This window comes from Micropterus dolomieu, linkage group LG15 (assembly GCF_021292245.1).
Source record: "Micropterus dolomieu isolate WLL.071019.BEF.003 ecotype Adirondacks linkage group LG15, ASM2129224v1, whole genome shotgun sequence".
Lineage (NCBI taxonomy): Eukaryota > Metazoa > Chordata > Actinopteri > Centrarchiformes > Centrarchidae > Micropterus > Micropterus dolomieu.
In genome coordinates this window covers 3,078,512-3,104,278 of record NC_060164.1, presented here as the reverse complement: position 1 = coordinate 3,104,278, position 25,767 = coordinate 3,078,512, and the positions used below count along the sequence as shown (strand labels likewise).

Here is a 25,767-nt window from a genome sequence, read left to right as displayed (position 1 = left end):
GCATCGTCTTTTAGGACTAAACGTTGAACTGTTGCCGGTGTTCTGACGATCTATGCTGCCTTGCCGAAAAATGCTACCATAGCGCAAATCGATAGACTGACTCTACTCGGCCCTGCTCCGTTTTCCATTGCAGACAGTACCCAGAGATAGTACGTAGCTTGTCGTCAATAGCGACACACACAACTGCCGCGACATAATGTTCAATGCGCCACACACACCAGCGATCCACACAGCTGTCTCTTTTTAAAGTTAAAACGTTTCAACATTCCTCAGAATGTAAAGACAGACTCAGACTAGCTTGGTTTGAGGGCTTGCCTGACCCCGCTAACCGCTTGTGAAGGGCTGGACTACAAACGAGCTGTTTTCAAGCGGTTCAGAGCAGAGTTTTCTGTGGGAGATGGGAACTCCCTTTGGGCTGGACTTTGGGCTTTTTCACCCAGCAAACCTGTTACATGCACAAAAAAGAGATATAACTCAATAAAGGAGAGGGAAAAAGCCAAAAAGCAGAATACCACCTCTTTAACTTGTAAGTTTCATTTCATCTAGAAATAAATTGCTGCCCTGCATTGTCAAAGAGCTCTATATTGGTTTTATCTGTCCACATAACATTTGCCCAGAAGGATTGTGGGTTGCCTAGGTGCGTTTTGGCAAGCAACGGTTGTACCTTTTAATGTGTTTTTTTCAGCCCATAAAGCCCTTCTTGATTTAGTGTGTGGTAAAGGATATGAGTTGAAACCATCACTGCTGATTGCTCCAGGTCTGCCTTCAGCTTACATGTTTACATTTTGTTTTTACAGTTTGCACCAGTCTTCAGTAACTTCTCTAATCGATTTTGCTCTTCCCCCCACGTCCCAGGAGGTTCTTGTCAGTTCTATGAGTAGCAAACTTCTAATAACATTGCACACTGTTGAAACATGGATTTCAATGTCCTTGTACCCTTTAGAATTCTGGTGTTTGGTGATAATAGCACTTCTGATGCTCTCAGACAGCTCTCTTGTCTTCACCATTGTGAAAACAAGGAACAGGAAATAAAGCAGTCTTTTTAAGTGTTCATTGGTTAATTCCAGTCATATGACCACTGACCATATCACAGATAAGTCTAATCAAATATTTTTCTTCTGCAAGAAAAGGGTAAAACATGACGAAGAGCAGTAAAATAGAGAACAATAATTCCCAGAGAGCTTCTTTCTCAAGAAAGCAAACTAAAAAGTGGCTCCAATATGGGGTCACTTTAAGGTCAGTGTCACATGATCACCAAAACCGCTGGGGCTTTGTTTGCTCAGTCAGGGTTCCACTATGCCAAAAAATCTGTTCAAATGTTTTTTATCTGCAACAAAGACACAATCCACTGTGGATTTTACTTATATGTGTAAGTACGGTGTGAGATATTTTTTCATATTTTGAATATAATTTAAAATATATAATACATTTGAAGGCACCATGATAGGAAGTTTAGTCCACTGGACAGCAGCTTTACAAACCTGATTAGCTATTTCCATCATATGATAAATGTAGGATGTGATAATTATATACACTATCCATAAACATGCACACTTTTGCCAAAGGTACTTATAAAACGGGGTGGGACTAAATTGTAAGGGGAATGGCCAACACAGTAATGAGCCATCATTGAGTTCAATGATGGCTCCCACAAGTGTCCACGACAAAAGTTATGCGCCTTTTTGTATAAGCCACACTCAACGCCACACACATTTTTGCCAGTTTACATGAACAGTTGACTGACTTCTGTGAATCCATATGAAAGTTATGCACCTTTTGGTGTAGTCATGGACTCAGACCTAAATTTGAGGAGCCATATTAAGACAATTACGTCAGCCTACTATCACCTGAAGAATATATCAAGGATTAAAGGACTTATGTCTCAGCAGGACCTGGAAAAACTTATCCATGCATTTATCTTCAGTCGACTTGACTACTGTAACAGTGTCCTTACAGGAAATAGAGAAATACAGAAATCCATCAGACAGCTGCAGCTGATTCAGAACGCTGCTGCTCGAGTCCTCACTAAGACCAAAAATCACATCACTCCAGTTCTGAGTTCTTTACATTGGCTTCCTGTATGTCAAAGAATTGATTTCAAAATCCTGCTGTTAGTTTATAAAGCACTAAATGGTTTAGGGCCAAAATACATTTTTGATCTTCTGCTTCGTTATGAACCATCCAGACCTCTCAGGTCGTCTGGGATCAGGTCTACTTTCTGTTCCCAGAGTCAAAACTAAACAAGGAGAAGCAGTGTTCAGTTATTATGCTCCGTATATTTGGAACAACTACAACAGATAACTGCAGGTCTGCTGAAACTGTCAGTTCTTTTAAATTAAGACTGAAGACTTTTCTTTTTACCATTGCTTTTAATTAAATATTTAAGATTTTTCTTTTTATTGATAACTTACACTGCACTGTAACTTTTACTGTCCTGTTTTCTTTTTCTTTGTTTTTAACTTTTTATCATTGCTTTTAATTAAATATTTCCATTTAACTCTTTTAACCCTGATTGTAACACTGTAACTTTTATTATATTTTATGTTGCTTTTAAACTTTTTTTATATTTCCCTGTTGCTTTTATGTTTTATGTAAAGCACTTTGAATTACCTTGTTGTTAAAATGTGCTATACAAATAAACTTGCCTTGCCTTTTTGCGATAGGCCACTGCCAATTTAGCCAGTTAACACAAAACACACCTTCACACATACACACTTAACCTCGATGCCAAGTTTCAGCCTCCTAGGTCAAAAACTTTGGGCAAGTTTTTGTGGAGTGAGCGACAAAGCAAGATGCAAATATTCATTTATATATTATTATATATTTCTTTGCGTTCCAATAAATGATAAATTGTATTCCAAGTGATGACAGTGAAGGAAATGCTGTATTGATATCCATATTCTGTAACTCATACTCTCCATTGAGTTCAAACATTCAGCGTATCTTTTCTTTCTCTGTGCGAGGTATGTTCATTTTGTATTTTATTCTCCTCAGGGCCACTGTTTCTCATACATGTCAGTGTAGGAGAACTGGTTTTGAATCCTATTTTTGCTTTTCAGATTTGATCCTTTTCGCCTTTTCCTTTGCAAATCAAAGTCATTTTTGTGTAAAAGGATAAATGTGGCAAGTGGTGCATGAGACATTCAAACTCAAATCTCCATCATTGGTCTATTAGGTCAACATGTTAAATTCTTCAATTTGAGCAAACAAAAGGGAAGCCTTGACTTGTTGGAGCAGGTAGGACGTCCACGTTGACAGAACAGGCTATGTGTCTTCATTTCGTTAAATAGTTTTTGAATATATGCGGCCTGAATTGGGCACTATGCACAGGGTATTTGTTGGAATTACATGCAGGGCTGAATAGGTGCCACCCAAGGATCTTCGACTCTGACACCTGAATAATAGACTCTTTCTGAGCACTTTGGAGGAAAATATTTTACTATTAGTTTAACACGAAATAGTTTTTGTGTGACATTCTAAAGACATCTTACTGACAATAGTTCCATTCTGTATGCCACTGATTGTTCTATGTTTGAAAATTAAATATTCACATTTCTTTACCAATGGGATGCATTATTGCAGAATTATATATTTTGTTCCCATCTTTTGTGAACTTGAGAAACTCTTATCCTCGCAAAACTTTTGAATGAAAGATGTGTGAGAGTTGAAATTCATAGCAGAATAATTTTGGTCACCTCACACATTACAAAGGTTATGAACTGTACATGGGGTCACAGCAATGATTATTAATTGTTGCCTGGTTATAACCAAATCCACCCTAAAAAGGATTCACAGTAATACAGTTCAGTCAATATCTATGGCATAATTAAGAGGAAAAACCTGGAGTTTCTCCAAAAGAAACTTAATTGATTGTCCCTGGGGGCTCGTGTCATTTCTAAGCTTTTACATCCAAATGAGCTATATTTCAAGTGCAGTGCTAATGATGCATGTGAATTACACAGTCCCTCTCAAAATCATTTAAACTCACTTTGGTTCTTGGCACTGTTTCCCACTGAGGCAGACTCCCGTTTAGTATCAGTGAATCCACTAAATACAGCATGTCTGTTGAAAAAGACAAGTACAGCCTCAAGCTCAGTGATACAGTCTTTGCCTCTCTTGCTCGTTATGTGTGTCTGTCACTCGCAGAAGTGGACATCAGGCAGCAGGCAGTGGGGGAAATGATGCAAAGGATCAAGAAAGGCGTTCAACTTCGACCTGTCAGCCAATCACCTAATAGGACCAGGAGACAGGTAACTTCAATAATCCCTTAAAATGATGTATTATTCTGACAATATCTGTGACCTGCTGTGTTTTTCACTTTTAAAGCCAGTTTACCCTCTAGTTTCATGGCAGTAAACTGTCAGTAAAAATCAACTAATATGTAATTATTTTAAATTAATTTCCTTTAATAACATTTCGAATTAACCTATGAAGAACAGTCTTAAACTTCAATGTAGAATTAATTTTGTTCATTCATTGACATGCTAAATTATTTTAAGGCTAATGTATTTTACAAAGTCAGCAAACAGTATTTACTGTCATTCACAATTTCAAACTGAAAATGCTTCTGTATATTATTTCTCATATGGTTTGATGTCGATTCAGCACAGCTTGCACAGCTAGTTTTCTCCATTTTGTATTAGCACACAGAACTACAATAACTTACCTACTCAGGCTGAGAGTGCATGCAATGGATCACAGTGATGTTGCATTTTAGGACGCCCCCTGCTGGAGCACTAGGCACACTCTGTGCATATACATGCTTATGCATGCATATTGACTGTGCATATACACAGTCAATTTTGAATGCAAACTGATCATTACTGATTCAATATGACATGTTTAACCACATTTGAAGACTAGCTCGAATTTTGTATTGGAAATGACAGCCCTACACTCAGTGTTATCTGGAGAGCCGCAGGGCAGGATACACAGACAGTCCCCGTGAGATTCACTCCAAATATGATTAATTTTAACTTTAAGATAAATGTGAATAAAGTCACAAGGTAGATGACAGAGAAATATCCTAGAAATATGACATAAAATGTGTGAAGTAAACTAAGCTCACTGTAAAGTTAATTAAAGTTAACTTGTCTAAGTCACTAGAGGGACATTATAGGAATATTGCAAGCCCTAAAACCAATACAGTAAGGTTTCACTTGATACTCCCACCTGCAAACTGCTTTCAGTTTTCATGTAGTCCTGCTTAATGATCATTAAATATATTTGGCAAAATCAATAACATATTTCACATTTAGGCTTATTGTATGCACGAAGAATTGGATTTGGTTAAATAAAGCCACTCAATGAAATGAGACACTAAGATGATGATGCAGCTGCATTTTCATTTGTAAGGCTGATGAATCTCAGTAGTGATGACAATCATGATATAAGTAGCTGAGATGGTTGGTAAAGCGCTGGTTTTTCCAACAGCACACACCACCGTGATTCCACAGGCCTAAATGGTTGCAGTCGTAAACCTTCTGTGTCTGGAAAAAAGCTCCTGGAACACAGGAATGTGTATACATTTGTTTGGACTAAAAGGAAGAAGGATTTGTTCATCGGACAAAGAAAAGAGTGCCCCATGCAGAAAGTTTGCAGAAAAGTCCAGTACAAACTGCAGAGATGCCTCACAGTGAATACTAAACACTGAAGACAGAGAAAAGATATGAAAACATGAAACTGGAGAGTCATTAAAGGAAGTGCATGTGTGTGACAGAAAACGTGTTGAAATCATCAAACTAAACACCCGTCTGAATTAGGTTTTGGTACATTGTTGAGCGTATATTGTTCAGTGCTCTTAAATCCCTCAGTGTGTGGGATTATCTAAGAGCTGCTTGTTTTGATAAAACATGACATATGGCCAAGACATCTTTTAGTCTGCGTGTTCCTCCGCCACAACAGCTCTGCCAAATTAGATAGCATTAGGACCTGCTCTATGAGGTAATTATAAATAATGAGGATGGGAAAATTGACGTGACTCAAAATGATTGTGTGTTTACACATTTTCTTCTTGTAGAAAGCATACGTCCTCACTCTTGCCTACAGTGCCTACTCTCTGTGGTAAGAGGTGCAGTTTAGTCTCTAAGTGCTGAATGAGGAAAAATAAGTATAATGTGTCAGACTGCTGTTTATTTACCAAACCCATCTTTTTCCTCCTATTTTCCTTTTATCAGATGGAGAGACTGCCCTCTAATTCTGCCATTCAGGAACTTAAAGGAATTATGGTAATGGGACTTTAAAACAATCACATGTCCTCACACGCCATATTTTACTGGTTGAACTTTCACAGTGTTTATTCAGGAGAGGCTTTGTTTTTTTACACTGTTCATGGATGTGCTCACACCGGAATTTAATGTTAAAATATAATAAAATTCAGCAATGGTTGGAAAGTAGTCAGATATTTAACCTATGAGAAAGTATTACTGTAACATTTAAAGAGCTAATGTCAATATTTACATACTAGACACACAAGATGAAGAATAACAGATTAAATTAGCACATATTATGTTACTGTTGTACTGTTAATTACCACTCCAGTTAAAGTCAGACAAGCAGCTGAACAAACGACATGTACTCATTTTGAGCTGCAATGGCTACTTTGCAGCTCTGTTGTTGAACAGGCTGTCGGCATGTAAATATATGTTTCTGTTGTAACTCTCTAGGAGAATTTCAATAGAACCTCCCCCCAACTAAAGGCAGTGTCTCCGTCAACAAACCGTGACGAGGAACTGCAGAGGATCCTGCTGAGGCGGCGGGATGCACTGGAGTAGCGCAAGTAAGTTACATCCCTTTCACTTTAAACCTTCTGTGGGCTGTAATGCATCCTTGAGGAGAGAGACTAGACTAGACTCTTTTATTATTTTTTTTATTATTCAATAATCCTGAAGTGTTGTCTGTTTGTATGTCAATAGTTTCTGGTCTTAAGTGTTGATTTAAATGTAGCTTTTTTCAAGCAGGTCACAGGACTGCTCATTAGCCCACAGAAAGGCATCCATTTCAGTATGAATCACTCTAAACAATAAAACTGATCTTCTGTGTTTCACAAAATTTTAAACATCAGTTAGAATTATATTTTAGATGTTTTCAAATGTTTGTCCTTTGTTGAAAAAGTGTGATGAATGAATGTGATCTGGGGTTTTACGACAGATTTTGAATATAATCAGCTTCACAAAACAGAGCTCACACTGAAGCCACCATCTCATGTATGTGTATGTAAATTACTGAAGCAGCACACTGTCACATCATCATGTCACCTCAATGACAGAATGTCAGCATAGTCATTCTTACCTGCTGCAGTTTGAGTAAAACTGTTTCAGTAAGTGTTTGTCTCTTTGTGCAGGTCTCCATCCCATTCTCTCCCCAGCAGTGTGAAGGGTGCCACGAGCCCAAGGTTGGCCCTGACACAAGTATCCACCTACACACACTGGATGTGGGTGACGGAAGATCACATAATGCAAAATCAATATCTAGCATTTTATTTTAGTGTGTAGACACATAGCATTTAAAATATTAATTTGACTGTATTATGAGGAGTCAGTACTACAGTCAGATAGGTCTTCAGTGGATCTCAACATCAGAAAAAGAATCAAGCCAGAGGTTACACAGAATGTGGACTAAGAGCACAAGTGTGTCAGTGATACATTGAGGCCATTTGATTTCCTTGAAATGAAAGATGTGTATCCCACCCCACCTTTTTAAGGTTCATTCAGCTGTTCTAAGGTAAAGCCCAGTTTTTTGTTTGGATTGTGAGGAACAGTGGAGCCGGTTATGCAGCCTTGAGCTTTTGCCTAAACAGAGTATGTCTCTGAATTGTTCAGTCTAGACCAGAATTAACCTTGTAGCCTCCCAGTGAGCAGTACAGACTACTGTGGCAGACTTTGTTTCCACTGTTCCGCTCCTCACTCACACTTACACCCCCCATCCTTTATGTAGGGCACTGCCTCCCCTCTGCTGCCTCTACCCTCCAGTTTGTACTACCTGTCCTGCTTTAGAATGGATGTCAAGCTTTGGCCATGTCACTTCGAGAATACAGGGCAAATCAAGGGACGAACACTTGAGATGCACTGATGGCGAGCATTTAGAGCAAAAACAGAACAGCTGTATTAAGGCATGCATTGGTCTCCATGTAACAGTGAGAAGAATATAATTAAAAAAGGCCAGTCATTTAATAATTTAATATAGATTCATATGTTATCAGGATGTTCAGACACCAAATATGGATAGATTTTTTTTCTTTTATTTTCTTTTTAAACCTGTCTATGGATAGATTTTACAACTCTGGAAGTTATCACAGCAGCAATAATTTTATCCTGCATCTCAACAGACAAATGCAAAGAGATTTTAAGAGAGATGTAATTTTGCCCAGATTACAATTTAATCAACATATATAGACAGAACAGACAGAACATGTACATAGACAGAACATGTCTATTGAACCATTTAACAACAGTTAAGTCCAAAATGTTGAAAGTATCAATAAAATGTTCACTGACACTGTATTTCATTTGTTTTCCTAAAATATCCAAGTGGTACTGCCATCATTAAGCAAGCCAAAGCTCTAGGTTAAGATTCAGGTAAGATGGTGTTCTTATAATTTTGAAGATGTCAACTGTGACTTGAATCCACAATTTATCAACCTGCGTTCCGCTCAAAATGCATTTGGCAAAACAAAGTAGTAGTAAATAGATGTAATTTGTAGAAGACACGGTTGGAACCAGTTTGTCTAGTTTAGAGCCAAAGTCTCAGCTCTGCTCCAACTGGAATGTCTCTGTACATAGAGTGTTAATTCCATTCTATGTAATTGTGGATTACAGACATGTCTGATATACTTAAGTTTGTGATTTACTGTAGTGGAGTTTGTCAAAATGTAGTGCTAAAATTCTGTTATATCTAAGTTGGGAAAATCATTATGATATGATAAACATTTTCATTTTATTTAATACAAGGAAATGAAATAAAATGAAAATGCGTCCACAAATGCAAAACACTGCTGTTTTGTAACTGTGTCTTAGGGTGGATTTTCCCTTTAAGCCTCAGTCAGAGGTGGGTGTTATTCAGGTATGGAGCAGAGGATCAGCCTTTGCCCTTTGAAAATCACAATGACTGCTCGTGATTTAAGCACAATGTTGGGCTGCTCGCGTGTTGTTTTGTTTTCCCTCGACACCTGCCCAGATTTCCCAGACACTTCCTTGAGTGAGGGATTGAAACATGAGAGCTGTGAACTGTGGGCGATGTCCGTCACCTATTGTGTGCTGCTGTTAATTAAAGCTTAGGCTTCGTTTAGCACTGAGGTGCAATTTCCAGCTCCCAATCCCCCCTAACAGAGTGTGAAGGAAATGTAATTGTGGCTCAAAGTCTCTTCTCTAACAAGATTCATCAGCAGCAGTCTGCAAGACTCTACTTCATCTTCCACACGTTCATTCATTCCTCACTCCACTGAACCAAATGTAGCGGAGGAAGTCACACTCTAATTTTATTTAACAGCAGACTTAGTCACAACAGTGGACCTCAGAGAAATGGTCTGTGGGGAGATTCAATAAACTAATCAGTTTTGCAGAGTGCATATTTGGCTTTTCCTCTATTTTCTTATGACAATAGTATGAGGATGTGTGAATTATCTTGGACATCTTGGAGGGTAAAGTGTCAGTGAGTGGGTGGGGGTAAAATGAAAAAAAGTCTTTGTATTGATTTATGTCTCTGCCTCTTCATATCCTCCATATATAATGAGGTTCTTCTAATCAAGGCCATCCTGGCACAACTCAATAGTATGCCAACATACAATATAATCTTTGATTCGGAGGAGGAGTGACGCAAGTGTCCTTTGGATCTGTTGTCTCTTCCTTCCCTTAGCAGAAACAAAGTCAATGACCGGCTCAACTCCTTCCTCCACCATCTGCTCCAGCCGCCGGACTCGCTGTTGTTGATTGACTGACGGTACAGACACGGCCGATCGAGGCAAAACATGTAATTACACAAACCATGCTGGGTCCTTTTCTTCCCTCAGCCTCTCCTCCACCACAACCCATTCTCAGCTCTTCGTCTTTGGCAGATACAATATAATGTTTTGTTGTTTTTGTATTTTTGTCCCTTCAGGGACCAGCAATTAGTAAGGTCCTTTTAGTGTGTCTGGGAAACACTTAATTTGACCTATTTTGTTAGTCATTTCATTTATTTTCCGAAACATAGTAATTGCCTGCCAGGGAGCCTCAGTTCAGATGCTGCTGTGTCCAGCCTCAGTTTGTCTGCATGTTTCATTGATTAGAGGTTGTCTTCACTCCCCGACATTTACAGCAACGCTGAGTGGAAGCTGCCAGCAAACCATAAACCCAAATAGAATGAAACTGGAAGAATTAGCGGCTGGAGAACATTTGTTATTTAATTTGTTTTCCTGATATGAAGAAATAAAATGGTAGCAATTGTACTACCTAGAAATAATCTAAAAATAGAACTTCATGTAAACCACGATGAGTTAAGTGAAATTGTTACATAAAAGAAAAAAGAAATAAATGTGTGTGTCGGTTTGTGTCGACTTCTATCAACACCTTCAGTCTAAATTTTCATTTCCAGCCTTAAAGAGTTTAGCAGGACTATTGTAGTGTCAGCAGGGCTGTGTCAGCCAGATTCTCTGTGTAATAGAAAAGACCCGTGAATAAGGGATAACTCACTTGACAGGCCCATTGATGCAGCCGTACTTGGCTGGTACACAAAGTACTTACGAAACTCCTCCATTCCCCACTGTATATAAGCAGCCTTTTTTTCTGTGCCGCAGGCCGGGCGGATGCTCCACCAGGCCTCTCCTGTTTTTACACACTGACAGAATCATTTCCTCCAGGATCTGAGCAGCCATGAGAGGGGTCAGCGAGGGTGCTGACCAGTTATGAAGAGGGGCCTTTACCTCACGTCCCAAACAGACAGGAGGCAGGCATTGTCGGACAACACTGACATGGCTCTGTGTGTGTGTGTCTTGGGGGGGGGCTATCAGATCAAAACATTATTAATAAAATAGTTTGGCTATTCTGGTGGAGGAGATTGATTGTGACCTGAAAGCAGACTTGTGTTTGTGTAAGGACCTGCAGCGTATAGCATCTGCTAATATGGCTTCTATATACCCAAAGTAGCAACAACATGTTTGAGGGTTTTAGAAACTAAATAGAAGCAGGTTTTACATGTTCTTACCTGCAAGCAAGTGAAAACAGCAATTGAATTTTGAAAGTAAACTATATTGTGGTAACACTGACACAAATTTTAAGTGTTTATGTTCTTGATAGAAACAGAAGATGTGAGCAGGCTGTGTCAGACAGTACTCTCTGTGGACTCCTCCTGTGGTTTTTCAGTGAACAGTGGAGGTGGGTGCTTCTCCTTGAAGACTGTGGATGAGACAAAATAATGGAATAAAGTGAATGGGCAAAAGCATGACCAGTGATTCCTCAGATAACTGGACTGAAATAAGGTTTCTGCTGTTGCAGCTGAAGGACAATGAGCATTTCACTCCACCCCAGTCCACTGTGGGCTTCAGCCAGAATAAACATGTTAACTTTTTAAGATGGAAATTGATCACACACAGATATACTCATCTCTCATTAACCTCCAGTGTCCCTGCCTGCTATTTGGAAATTATGTATGGGAAAGTATTTGTCAATGTGTGCAATTAGGCAGCCAATTAACAGATCCTGGGGAGGGGTTTTCATTCTTCCACTCACACACAAATACACATTTGAATGATTCCTCACACACAGTTTCCTTTCACATCAACAGAGTGATATATTCTCAAGCCCAGGCATTACTACCTCTCTCTCTCTCTCTCTCTCTCTCTCTCTCTGGCTTTGTCTGGCCTCCTTTTTCTCTGTCTGGCAAAAAAAACAAGTATAGAAATCCTACCCAGAATTCCCTGTTGGGCCAGTTCTTCCTCTATAGAAATCAGCCGGTTGTATTTAGTCATCCTCTCAGCACCATTCAGACCTCCCAGTTTGACATAGTCCAGGCCCAGAGCCACAGCCTGAGGGAGGAGAAGAAGAGAGAGAAAATGGTGGTGAGGAAAGGTTTGACACCACCAAGAGGAAGGAGACAGACACCACCAAACTGTCTCTGGGGTTACACTGAGTTTTTGTATTTATTTACTCGATGAAACTGAGGGCAGTTAGGACAGATACAGTAGGTCCAATCACAATTGAGAAGGCTGACCTAATGGTGGAGGGGATGGGTTTGTGACAGGGACATGTTTAGCTAATGGTTAAATTTCCTGGTAAAATTTCCTCTTCAAAGTTCCTCACAGACTGGGCCCCATGGTGTTCAATTCAATTAGAGTTTCAATTATTATAGGTATGTAGGAATTTACAATGATGGTGACTTGAGCTGCAACTAATGATTTGCATTTGGTGGACATATTCCCTGAGTAGAAGGGTAAAACCACGTCTCTGAGCATGTGCAGTGACATCTGCAGAGCACTCAGCACAAATCTACCCTTTGGCTGAGTAAAAAAAACAACCTGAGTACAGCTGGAATTTCTTTACTGTTAAGTGAAGCTACAGAGATGATTGTGTAAATGCCAACAACATCAAAAGTCGTGTGCAGAATTTGGGCGATCAACAAAACAGCTTTTTGCAACATTTGAGGTGAGGGAGAACTGCAAAAGGTCAAAACCACTGAAAGTTTTTGGAAACTGACTGGAGACATTTAGAATAGAACCTTATAACCGTGAATCTACAGAATGAATAAATAGCCTTGTTTTGTTATATTATTCCACAATTATTATTAGTTAGATAATGTCAGTTACAGTAGCTCCTGTGGACCCATCTTCTACATTGGAAAGATCACTACTGTTAATATGAGAATGGTCCACTGTGGACAGCTGACCTGAAACATTGTGCCATCTTCCCTGTGAAGGCCAAATTCAAGGCTGCATACTTTTGACCCGATGCATTTTTGGGCTAAAAATCAAATGTGCATTCACACTGAATAGATGCTCACCAAAAAAGGTTTATTGATTAAACTATGACATATTTAGCAGCATCTGTTCAGTGTTTTTCATGACAGTGTTTTTGCCTATTTTGCAAATGCACCTAATGTTATACTGGGATGTGCACACACTAGTTTATGACAACAAATTTAGGTCATGCCGTGACATATTGTGTAATTACTCCAGAGTTATGGTGTAAAAACAGAATACCAGTGCAGTATGTACCAATACATGTTCCTGCTCAACACCCTCTGCTACAATTATTGTTACTAGTCCTATTATTATTATAATCATTAACATTACGAGTATTATCATAAACATTACTATAAATATCTGTACCATTATTCATTCAGTCTGTAGCAACATCACCTTTACTGTCTGTACCTCTGTGTGTATATTATGTAGGCTGCCTCTCTCCTCTCTCTCTCTCTCTCTCTAAAAGGAAGTTTTTCCTTGCCTCTGTCGCCTAGTGCTTGCTCTTGGTGGGAACTGTTGGGTAAATAACATCATAGAGTACGGTCTAGACCTGCTCTTTTATGAAAAGCGCTCTGAGATAACTGTTGTTGTGATTTGGTGCTATATAAATTAAATTGAATTGAATGTAGGTACTGGGGAATAAGGTGTGAAGTTATGCAATATGGGGGTAACAATATGGGGTTTTACAAATAACTTATACTGTAGTTATTATTTAAATACTGGGTACCAATTGTATAATTACAGAGTCATACAGTGTATGACCATAAAAATCTGGATTTTCAAGGATAGATGGACTTGGGTGTTCGCGGGTCACCTCTGCCCTTTGTGCAAGAATACTGAGCCAGGAATTAGTTTGGTGGTTTTGTGGTCTTATAGTCTGTGTTAGGTACCTTAGGTTAGGAATAAGAATCAGAATTATAAATGGATTCATTACCAGGTTGTTTTTACACAGACAAAGAATTTGTGGTGCTTAACAACAATAGACATAAACATAAACCTATATGAATATAAAGATATCTAAAAAAATATGAGTTTGACATATATACAAGTATTTACATGTGCAGTAGAAGAATCAGAATCATCTGACATGTTGTTCAAAAATGAACAGGGGAAGGGGGGCATGAGTCAGAGTCAGTGGGCATCCTGGGCCTTGTTGATGAGGCCAGCTGCAGACAGGAACAAACTGTTCATGTGGCATGAGTTTTTGGTCCTAATCGACCACAGCCTACTGCCGGAGGGGAGTGTCTGAAACAGTTTGTGTACAGAGGGGAGGGGTCAGTCACAATCTTTCCTGCACGCCTCAGTCGTGGAGGCATACAGGTCCTGAAGTGATGGAAGATTGCAGCCAATCACCTTCTCTGCAGAGCAGATGATATGCTAGTCTGCCTTTGCCCTGGCAGTGGCAGCATCGTACCAGATGAAAAATGGAGGAGGTGAGGATGGCCTCAGTGATGGCGGTTTAGAAGTACATCATTGACTTTAGCAGGCTGAACTGAGCAAGGAGTGCATCATCTGCAGGGCAAATATGAATGTGTGCCAACACGGACCACCATAGGCTATTTATGTTAAAACGCAGGATTGGAGGAAGGAGTCAATACGTTAACAATATTACATTTTATACAATGTAGCTCATTCATCATTTACCAGACTGGAATTTCCCTTAATGACAAAGTGCTGGAATTCACCTTGAGCCCATTACATTCATTTTTAATCGGCTATATTAATTCAGCTGTAACCTGACAGGACAAAATGCCGATGGCAATAACTGAAGATGAAAATATTAATCAAACAGATCAGACACAGTTTAGGCTACTCATGACCATGAAAAACTCACTTTTTTGTTTTAGTTGCACCAGTCATCCGCAAAAAACCACTGAAAGTGCGCTCAGAAATATTCGCATCATATCCAGTCCAAACGATAGGAATGTTCCAATCAGTGCAACTACAATAGGCTATAAAAAGATTACTGTTCATTGATCAGTTTTATAGATTAGTTATTAGGCTACTACAGTAATGTAGCCCATGGTAAGTGTTTCAGTGCAACTGTTGCCAACCTGACAGCTGCTTTAATATACTGTGTGCACTCTGTGTTATAAAGGACAGTGCAGCCTATAGGTTTTATTCTGTGCTGATGATAAATCCACAATTTCCGGAGATAATTCCCTGTCCATACATCAATGAAAGATTGATCCTGCAGGTGGAGTCAGGCACACTCAGCTGGGAGAGCTTGTCCTGCAGCAGAGCTAGGATAATAGTGTTGAAAGTAGAGCTGAAATCCACAAACAGGATCCTCAGAAGTAGGTTCCTGAGGAGTCCAGGTGCTGGAGGATGAATTGAAGGGCCATGTTTACTGCTTCGTCTACAGACCTGTTGCCTCAGTAAGTGAATTGCAGGGGGTCCAGGAGTGGGTCTGTGATGGTTTTCATCAAAAGGTTTCATTAAAATAGAGGTCTCAGCGACCGGTCTGTGGTCAATTAGTCCTGTGATCCTTGTTTTTTGGGCACATGGCATGTCTCCAGTGAGGTGTTAAAGATGTCCATGAACACCGGAGATAGCTGATCTGCACAGTTCTTCAGGGTGGATGGGAAGACAGAGTCAGGCCCAGCTGCTTTGTGGGGGTTCTGCTTTCTGAATGGCCTATTGACGAGGAGCTGGTGCAGGGGCTGATTGTTGGGGTGACAGAGCATGGTGTTAGGACTGACTAATTGACTCTCGAAGCAACAGCAGAACTGGTTCAGCTCGTTGGCCAGGCGAGAGTGGGGGGCTTTAAAGCCCCCCTCCAGACAGTTTTAAGTGCCGTTTTTGGTTAACGTTCTTTCTCAAACAGAGAATGGGGGTGTGGTTAATAGTCGGACGTAATACATTACCATGACAACCAAAAACTGACCAGCTGGAGTGTTCACAAACGATATGCTGTGTTAACATCACTACACTGTAAAGTTTAGTACACTTTACTGTCTGGCAGGAGTAACTATTACTTACCCATGATAGAAACTAATGTGCGCGTATGAACTGTTATCAATCACGTCGATGGTCCTGTCACGCACTGCACACGCTAACTCCCACTACGTTTTATGGTGCGCTTACTTTACCGCGGGGGTGGGGGGTGCCTCCGCCGATGCATTGGTAAAACGGCCCTCAGTAAAATGCATGTTGTAGACTGTATATAAGATGGTGGCAGGTGAAAGTGTGACACATTTTCTGTCATCTGTCCTCCAACACCGCACGCACAAATGCCATAATGAAAATGAACAGCACACTAAACCAAGAGGAGGAAACTAAAAAATAAAATTAAGACTCTGATTTCTAACTTTCTGCAATAAATATGCTAGCTAACTACACCTGGTAACTACAACTTAGTTAACTTAGCTCACTAAACTAGAAAGACAAACCAACAATCAGACACAGAGAGACATACCTACTGTTCTAAGTAAATGACATGATAAATTGGTTAGCTAGCTCACAACGATGTTTATCGGTTTGATGCTCTGACTTAACGAGGCGTGACGGCGTGACAGTTTTTTAACGAGGCATGAAAGTGCGCATACCAAAATACCAATTTACACTGGCACGTGCATGCCCAGTGTACGTGAATGGCCACTTCATTTGCGTTTTCAGTCATTTTAATATAGACAGAGATCAATTCTAATATGCAGCTAAAACACTGGTGTGGACAGAGATTGTTTTCTTTTTTAAACGAAGACTTTTGCTACGTTTCTGCTACGTTTCCGCCTCCCCTCCAGATTAAAACTGCGAATCCGAAGATGTTTGTTTGAAAACGCTGCTGACCCCATGGGAAAAAACGGAGGACTTTATAAATAAAGACACAGACAATCACATTTGGCTTTCTGATTCGGTCTTATCAGTCATGCAAAGCAAAAACACAGTGCTACTGATATTTATAGTTTTAATTTCGGTATTTTTATTAAAATATTTTGTACTGTGTAAATAACACTTTTGCTGTGTCGTCGCCATATTTACATTGCAACGACTTCCAGTCTATTTTCCGCCGCCACAGCTTGTACTCCCGTGTTACTTTCAGTAACAGTTCCACTTCGTTGTCGGTCAATACAAAAAAAATACCTGGTGTGGTTATTCGTCCGTATTACTTTCTTCTTTCGCCAAATCTTCTGCAACTGCGGAGTAGTCTACTTCATGTTTACACCGGCACGTGCACGGCCACTAGATGTGTGCGAGAACAACTCTGATACGCAGCTAAAACACTGCTGTGGACGGAGAAGATGGTATTCGTTATAAAACTGTTTAAAAAACGTAGTAGTGTGGATGTAGCCGCACATTACCCCACTCCTCTCTCTACTCCTCTCATGTCAACCCTCCCGTTTTCCCCAGGATTCTCACGTATGTTTACGTTCTCAGAGTGTCTCTCCTCTGGTAAAGCCAGTGGCAGTAGGCAGTAGTATAAAATGGAATTAACATTGTACTTTTATTTATTTAAATTTAATTTTCAAATCTCATTGATGTCAGTTATGGCTCCTCTCTGTAGCCCACTCTTCCTCTCTCTGCTCCTCTCTCTGCTCCTCTCTCTACCCCCTAAAGCCCACAGCACCTGCCTGAGCTTTCCAGAACAAAAAGCAGCTACTTCAGATTTTATCAACGACTCATGATGCCTGTGCTCCTTTATCTCTTAAATACTTTGGCTACGGCCTTTTTTGTTGCAGTTTTTATAGTTGAAGTAAATTTATAACGATGCAGTCTGTTATGTTTTTGTAGTTTATTCCAGAGGAAAGCTATATTTGTTAAGCTACAAGATGTTCGCAGTAACCAGGCTGCTATGGTTTAAGTCTCTAAGACAGAAGGAGTGTAATTTGTTGCCCATGTTTCCTGGTAATAAAATAAACAGTTGTCAATTCATGATACTTTATCATCTGTTAATTTTAATACTTAATGCATTGTTTTTAGGTCTAATTAAATAAATATGCAGTACTATATAATGCTAGATGATAAAGAAAAGGCTTCAAATAGACCCAGTGATCTGTAATCGGTGATTGGTAGTCAGCCCAAAATATCCTGACCGGAGCAACTCTACAAAAAAACCCAACCACCATTACTACAGCTGTATGAACCCAAAACAAATATTTTGCTGTGATTTAGTTGCAATAAACATATCAAACTGATGCTAAAATAACTACATTATGATGCTGATTCATTAAACATATTAAGTTATGCTTTGTCAGGGGTGTCAGCAAGATTACAAGCTTACAACTTTAAAAATGCTTGTACTCAGCTAAGCTACGCTAACTTTCATAGTAAAGTACAACAATAGCTGGAATCAAGTAACAGATTTTCTGAACTTACCAGGTAGCAACCTTTTCTTACTTTTCTCCAAGGTATGTCCTGTTTTGTCCAGTCTGTATAAATATGAAGTAGTATCACAAAGTTCTGGTGGCTACAATAGCAGTGGGGTCGGAAACAAGATAGCAAGCAACAAGGGGGGAACTAACATTGCTTAAGATTATTAACAGAATAGGTTCCCAGTTGTTAAATAATACATATACTACAGTATTCTTTGTAAGATTTAGAATTCTTACCCCTTTATTCCATGACTTCCCATCATGTTCTCCAGTACCTAAACGTACTGGTTCATGAACTCACAGTCAACTACACTTATAACAGCTAGGAACACTAATGAAGCAAGTTGTATCCGGACTCCCTGCCAATCTGTTAGAACTGAAGAAGTCTCTTGGCCGATGAATGTAGAATATTTAACTTCTAAGGGAAATATCTGGTTTTGTAGCTTTCAAATGCTCCATTATGTTCACCAGCTAGTCTATAACTGGGTCTGCTTGCTGTTTGGTACTGGGCAAGTAGTGTTGTGGGTTTTTAGAGTGTTTTGCTTAAAACAGCTGCCTGCTGCAGCGGATGGTTAGCTTCATTCTATGTTGTTGAACATTACAGAGTTGAAAAATGTTCAACTATGGGAAAAACGCTGCACTCATCACTGTCACTTTTTACTCAGTTGTCCAATCACAGTGCAGGAGGGGCGGGACAAACAGCACACCATAGCATCGGTTACTATTACTTACTTCGTCCAACCTCAGCTCTTGGATCAAACGGTGGTCGCCGAACAGACATCCAGCAAGTCCGTCCTCTCTCTCTCTACCTGCTTCAGCCTTCTCTTCATACAGAGCAAGGGCCAGAGATAGTACTCTACTCTGTGTTGACATTTTTACATCCAGTAAAGTTAGGTAGAACTACTTGCAACATCACTTCCTCGGATTTTATGTATCATAGCAACCAAAGCAGTCATAAAAAACGCTGCGCCTCAAAGCCCAGCAGGGGCTGGCATTTTCAGCTGGCAAAAAACGCTTTGGTGGACACGGGCCCTTATGGAAGACATCATTACTGCAGATGACTGCTGCTGTCATGACACCTTAACCTGACACCTGAGTCTGAGACTGAGTGAGTGTGTTTTGATTTATTTTTTCCCTTTGGGTGAATGAAGCATGCTCTGTGTGTTTTTATTAGGTCTGTTTGTCTCTTCTCTCTTCCCTTCCCTCAACTTATGGAGTCCTGGGTGTCGGCTTTCTGGGTTGGGGCAAGCTGCACCTGCTGGTATCACATGCCTGTTCCTGATCAGCCATCCCTACCACTTCTTAAGAAAAAGCCAGACATCCATTCCCTGTCTGATTGTTAAGTCGTGAGCTGTAGGTTAAGCTTTAACGTCTAACTCTGCACCTGTTTTGTTAAGCAACCTGTTTGCTTAACAAAACATCCAACCAAAGATCCAACCTTTCCTGCCACTCTCCAGCCAGCCACGCCAGTCCCAGCCCACACTCGCCTGCCGCTTGGAAGGAAACCCTTAATGTCCTCACGCTGCCTTTGCTCACTCACTCTGCCGTTCTCAATAAACTACTGCTTTATCTCCTGGTCTGCATCTGGGTTCAGGCATAATTCCTGACCAGGATTCCGGCCAGGATGAACCCAGTGGATATGGATGTCGTAAAACATGCAGTAACTTCGCAGGACAACAAGGGGTGTAGCCGATCTGCAACCCGCCTCAGCAGCCCCAGCCGCTCCACCAACATCTGACACAGCCAGTCCTGCTCAAATCACTCCAACTGATCTGGATGCCGCATTCACTACTGAGATGCATAAGATTTTTGATCATCCCATTCAAGGTAAAGATGCTTCTAAGAGACTCATGGTTCTTCGGCACACAGTGTAGCACAATATGCAATTGAGTTTTGCACCTTAGTGGCTAATTGTGACTGGAACAATGAAGCACTGCAGGCAGCTTTCTCTCAGGGATTATCAGAATTTATTAAGGATAAACTCATTTTGTACCCCGAACCTGGATGATCTCAACTCATTAGCCATACCACCCGCTCTCCGGGGAGGGACAGATCAGCCAGACCTCCAGCCTCCAACCCCAGCCAATGTTATTGACTCACCTTTTGTTCCTGTGATCTTGGGCCATCCCTGGGCGGGGTTGGTTAAACATAAGTATTGGCTGGACCTCAGCTAATATCACTAGTTGGAGTACTAATTGCCTCGCCTGTTCGAAGTCTGCCTTACCCCAATCTGTTTCCAATCTGTTGGACCTCAAATGCCTATCATCTGGTACGTATTGGGGGGGCGATGAATAGAAGACTACCTTTAACTACCTGCTAGACATTTTGAGTACCTAGTGATGCCCTTTCGCAGTATTCAAGTGTTTAGTCAATCCATCCATCCATCCATCATCAAACGCTTATCCTGCGTAAAGGGTCGCATGGGGCTGGAGCCAATCCCGGCTGACATCGGACGAAAGGCGGAGTACACCCTGGACAGGTCGTCAGTCCATCGCAGGTGTTTAGTCAATGATGTTCTCAAAAACATGTTGGGGAAATGTTATTTTGTGTATCTGGTCAATGTTGGCATACATCAAATCTTTTGTCTCTGTCTGCTCTGTATGTGCCTAGAATAAGGTATCAAGCCAACCCGGTTCCGTCCCGCAGAAGATTGATGAACTCAGCGCTTATAAGATTCAATGGTTCTAATATCTTGTCGACCAGGAAGGCTATGGTCCTGAGGAAAGGAGCTGGGTTCCCTTGCAGCAGATTCTGGATGCCTCCCTTATCAGAGACTTTCATAGGCCCGTCGGGGGTGGGCGGGGGTCCTGTCATGACTCCTGCACCTAAGAGACTTGAGACTGAGTGAATGTGTTTGATTTATTTTTTCCCTTTGGGTGAGTGAAGCATGCTTGATGTGTTTTTGTTTGGTCTCTTTGTCTCTTCTCTCCTCTCTTCTCTCCTTTTGTCTGGGTTGGCGCAAACTGCACCTGCTGGCAATCACACACCTGTTCCTGATGAGCCATCCCTACCACTTTAGGAGAAGCCAGACATCCATTCCCGATGAATCCCGACAGATTGTTAAATTGTGAACCGTAGGTTAAGCCTCAACGTCTAGCTCTGTGCCTGTTTTGTCAAGCAACCTGTTTGCTTATATTAATACCTGTCTCTGTTGAACTCTTTTGGCCTTAATCAATGTGTGAATAGGCCAACACATAATCTTGGCCACACCTTGGATCTCATCATCTCTCTTGGACTTTCGGTTTCAGTCACAAAAATATCAGAATCTGGTATCTCACATCACTTCCCCATTAGATTTGAGATCAGTGTTCCTCCTGTGTCTTCAGTCTCTAGGTGTCGCTGTATCACCCCCTCTTCAGCTGGAGAGTTTGCTTCGATGTTCTTGGGCTCTCAGTTTTATGCCAAGAATGGTCTGGTTTCTCCATCTTCCCCAGATAACATTCTCTCTGCATTCTATTCTACAAGTGCTGAAATCCTAGACTCTATTGCCCCTCATCAGTTTAAGTCTATTAAACCTAAAGCCTAAACCTAAACCTAAAGGCAACGCTGCAGACAAGCTGAAACGTAGGTGGAAGAAGGACAAGTTGCAAGTTTCTCTGGTTTTATTAAGGGATAGTCTTGTAGAGTATCAGAAGGCTGTAAAGGTGGTGAAGATGAACTATCTCTCATCTGTCATAGCTAACAGCTGCCATGAACCTAGGGTGTTATTCAACACTATAAACTCTATCGTGAATCCATGCACCTCTGCTTTGACAGGTTTCAACTAGTATGTGTGAGAAGTTTCTCTGTTATTTTATTGATAAAGTAGCATCAGTCAGGCAAAACGCCAGTGTGTTTGTACCTGCTGCTCCTGTGCATTCTGCTGTGTTTGAGGAATTTAAGCCCGTTTATCTGTCGTTGCTCACTGAGGTCGTACGCCACATGAAACCTACCAACTGTGCTTTAGACATTATTCCCGCCAGGATGGTGAAGGAGGTTTTTAGCACCATTGGGTCGAGTCTACTTACTTTTTTTTAACTTTTGTCTCAGTTCTGGCTATGTCCCAGATGCTGTAGTTAGGCCCCTACTTAAAAAGCCTAATCTTGACCCCAATGTGTTGTCCAATTTTAGACCAGTCTCACATCTGCCTTTCTTTAGGAGTTGTTTTTAAACAGTTACAAGTCTTTCTACAACAGAACTCTCTGAAAAATTGCAATCTGGTTTTAGATCGCGTCACAGCACTGAGTCGGCACTGCTAAGCATTCACAATGATATTGCCTTGTCTGTAGATGCTAGGGATCCTACTGTATTAGTGCTTTTGGACCTGACAGCAGCTTTTGATACCATGGATCATGCAGTCCTTCCCGCACGCCTTGAGCATTTTGTAGGCATTCAAGGCTCTGCACTTAAATGGTTTAGCTCCTATTTGACAAATAGGAGTTTCATTGGGTGATTTCTCCTCATCATCTGCTCCTCTCTATTGCGGGGTGCCCCAGGGTTCAACTCTTGGCCCCATCCTGTTCTCTTTATATATTTTGCTGTTAGGGGCTATAATAGACAAGCACAACCTGTCATTTCATTATTATGCAGATGACCTGCAAATTTATCTGCCTATGAAACCTAATGACAGTGTTGCACTAAACTGCCTGCTTAATGGCATTAATGATATTAAGTTGTGGCCCTCTCGGAACTTTCTTAATCTGAATGAAGATAAAACTGAGTGTATTATCCTCACTACTAAATGCATGTCAAACAATCCAGCTTTAAGTCTTGGAGCTTTGACTTCATGCGCCAAGCAAACTGGCAAAAATTTGGGTGTGACATTCGATTGCAGCATGAAATTTGACAAGCAGATTAGCAATGTTGTCAGAATGAGCTTCTTTCAACTTCGTCTCCTGGCTAAAGTAAAGCCTTTTCTTAACAGGCACGATCTAGAAAAGGCTATTCATGCTCCCACATCACTCCCGCTCTATTTACACTACACTGGCTTCCTGTGCATTTTAGAATCGATTTCAAGATTTTATTGTTTGTTTTCAAAGCCTTAAATGGCCTAGTCCCGGATTTGTCGTATTTGTCCAAGCTTTTAACTTTAGGTGGGCAAAATCAGCTGTCAACGGGCTTTAGAAGTCCTGAGGTTGAGGTACAAACAGTGGGGCGATCGGGCTTTCGTTGTTGCCGGCCCAAAACTCTGGAACAAGCACATTTTAAATCAAAACTTATTTATTTAGAATGGCTTTTAAAGTGGTGCAACAACTTCCCTCTTCTTCTGATGATTTTAGGTAACTTTAGGCTTACTGTTTTCTATGCTTTTTTGTCTTTTATTGAATGCTGTGCTGTTTATTCTTGGTTTATGTAAAGCACTTTGGACACCTGTTGGTTGCTGTCAAGTGCTATATAAAAAAATGTTGATTGATTGATTGATTGATTGTCTTCCTGTCTCCAGATTGCCTGTTCAACATGCTCAGCCTGACTCCCAGTCCAAAACCCCTAGAGCCACTAGGAGATCCAACCCTTCCTGCCATACTCCAGCTAGCACCAGCCCACACTCGCCTGCCGCTTGGAAGGAAACCCCCTGTATCCTCACCCTGTCTTAGCTCATTCACTCTGCCCTTGTCATACTGTTAAAACTGCTGTTTTGTCGCCTGGTCTGCATCTGGATTCGGGCATAATTTCTGACAGCTGCTTTGGAACAAGGTTTCCTACTCTGAGAGACTGTTAAGCAAACAGAATGTGGGGAAGTGAGGCAGAACTGTTATCTGATCCAGCAAATGATGTCAAGCTGGAAGAAAGGGAATAAGACTTACTATATCTGACAAAGAGGCATCACTGCAGGGCTCACTGCGTGTTGTTCCCATGAACACTGAACCTAGCAGGTAAACAGGTGAAGAGACAGACACATAAACACAATTGGCATTGATAGCAATCTACAATAGAAGCAATGTTTCACAGAAGAAAAAGAGGTGGGATTTTAATATGTCCTAAATTATGTATGTAGCGTTCATTCAGGCAATGAAGTCACACTTAAGCACTGTGCTAGGAAAGTCCAGTCCATATTCATGCAAGTGTACAGTGCAGCCATTTTAATATGACACTTCTGACTTTCACTCTGCTAATACCTTCATACCAACACTGTTTGCAGCTGCATCTCCCTACACTATCCCTACCTTGGTGCTTTTGATTTGTTCTTTATGTATTTCTATTAAAGTGGATTAGTTCTCCTAAGAAAAGGGACAATTCATTCAATTACTGAGAAGCACTGGCTGAAGCTGAAAGTATATATTGTTTATATGACCTGGGTATTAACTGGAAACAAGGAGAGAGCACATTAGTCCAGTTTTAACTACTCTGCACTGGCTTGCTGTATCATTTACAATTGATTTTAAGGTGCTCCTCCTTATAGACAAAGGGCCAGATTTACTAAAGGTTTGTGTGTGTAAAAATGTGTGCAAACTTTATATCACCAGCAAATTAACATGTAAGCTGATCTACTAACGGTCTGCACAGAGTATGACGTCTTTCAAAAGTGCAAGATAGCACCTGTTGTTCATTTACTACTTTTGCCTTAATGAATATGCAATGGGAGGGTAACATGCCAATACATTTATTTACTACACGCAATGTGATCTAATAAGCCTAAAAGCAATTTCATGTGAGTGCAACAGCATCTGTATTTAATATGTTTGAAGGGAAGGTGCAAACCGGCAAAGTGTTACGCAGAGATGGCTGCTGTTATCGTTGCGAGGAGACACAGCCGTAATGAAAGAAGATGTAGAGAAATTAAAAATATTAGATATAGATAGATAGTAGATAATAGATGATATTATTCTATATCAATATAGAGAAATGAAATTATTTTATTTTATTTATTCGATGAACTATATGAATTTAATCGTTTTTTTGTACACTGCTCAAAAAAATAAAGGGAACACTTAAACAACACAATGTAACTCAAGTCAATCACACACCTGTGAATTCAAACTGTCCACTTAGGAAGCAACACTGATTGACAATAACTTTCACATGCTGTTGTGCAAATGGAATAGACAACAGGTGGAAATTATAGGCAATTAGCAAGACACCCCCAATAAAGGAGTGGTTCTGCAGGTGGTGACCACAGACCACTTCTCAGTTCCTATGCTTCCTGGCTGAGGTTTTGGTCACTTTTGAATGCTGGCGGTGCTTTCACTCTAGTGGTAGCATGAGACGGAGTCTACAACCCACACAAGTGGCTCAGGTAGTGCAGCTCATCCAGGATGGCACATCAATGCGAGCTGTGGCAAGAAGGTTTGCTGTGTCTGTCAGCGTAGTGTCCAGATCATGGAGGCGCTACCAGGAGACAGGCCAGTACATCAGGAGACGTGGAGGAGGCCGTAGGAGGGCAACAACTCAGCAGCAGGACCGCTACCTCCGCCTTTGTGCAAGGAGGAGCAGGAGGAGCACTGCCAGAGCCCTGCAAAATGACCTCCAGCAGGCCACAAATGTGCATGTGTCTGCTCAAACGGGCAGAAACAGACTCCATGAGGGTGGTATGAGGGCCCGACG

General features: G+C 40.8%; 2 protein-coding genes across 2 annotated transcripts in view; one reads left to right on the top strand and one right to left on the bottom strand.

Annotated features, from left to right (window-relative positions):
* The window catches only part of shtn1 (shootin 1), a 44,510-nt gene extending 36,009 nt beyond the window's left edge, over positions 1-8,501 (top strand). Inside the window, exons 11-14 of the mRNA XM_046071376.1 lie at positions 4,147-4,250; positions 6,177-6,227; positions 6,666-6,778; positions 7,343-8,501. Coding sequence (XP_045927332.1) covers positions 4,147-4,250; positions 6,177-6,227; positions 6,666-6,773 — 263 coding nt within the window. The 3' untranslated portion in view covers positions 6,774-6,778; positions 7,343-8,501. The remainder of the gene's footprint in view (positions 1-4,146; positions 4,251-6,176; positions 6,228-6,665; positions 6,779-7,342) is intronic.
* Positions 8,502-11,201: 2,700 nt separating this feature from the next.
* Positions 11,202-24,087, bottom strand: LOC123984285 (enolase 4-like). The gene is made up of 3 exons (XM_046071089.1): positions 24,030-24,087; positions 11,881-11,998; positions 11,202-11,369 (listed from the first exon to the last, which is right to left on the bottom strand). The coding sequence occupies exons 1-3, from the start codon at positions 24,078-24,080 to the stop codon at positions 11,296-11,298; spliced, it is 243 nt and encodes an 80-aa protein (XP_045927045.1). The 5' UTR covers positions 24,081-24,087; the 3' UTR covers positions 11,202-11,295.
* Between the last annotated feature and the right edge of the window lie 1,680 nt (positions 24,088-25,767).

What these genes read in the sequence shown, in the direction of transcription:
- LOC123984285 (XM_046071089.1), bottom strand. Translation starts at nt 24,080, where the DNA reads ATGGGAACAACACGCAGTGAGCCCTGCAGTGATGCCTCTTTGTCAGAT. An exon ending in ATGCCTCTTTGTCAGATATA is followed by an intron (nt 11,999 to 24,029) that starts GTAAGTCTTATT and finishes CTCCTCCCTCAG; the next exon opens with GCTGTGGCTCTGGGCCTGGA. An exon ending in GGCCCAACAGGGAATTCTGG is followed by an intron (nt 11,370 to 11,880) that starts GTAGGATTTCTA and finishes TCTCATCCACAG; the next exon opens with TCTTCAAGGAGAAGCACCCA.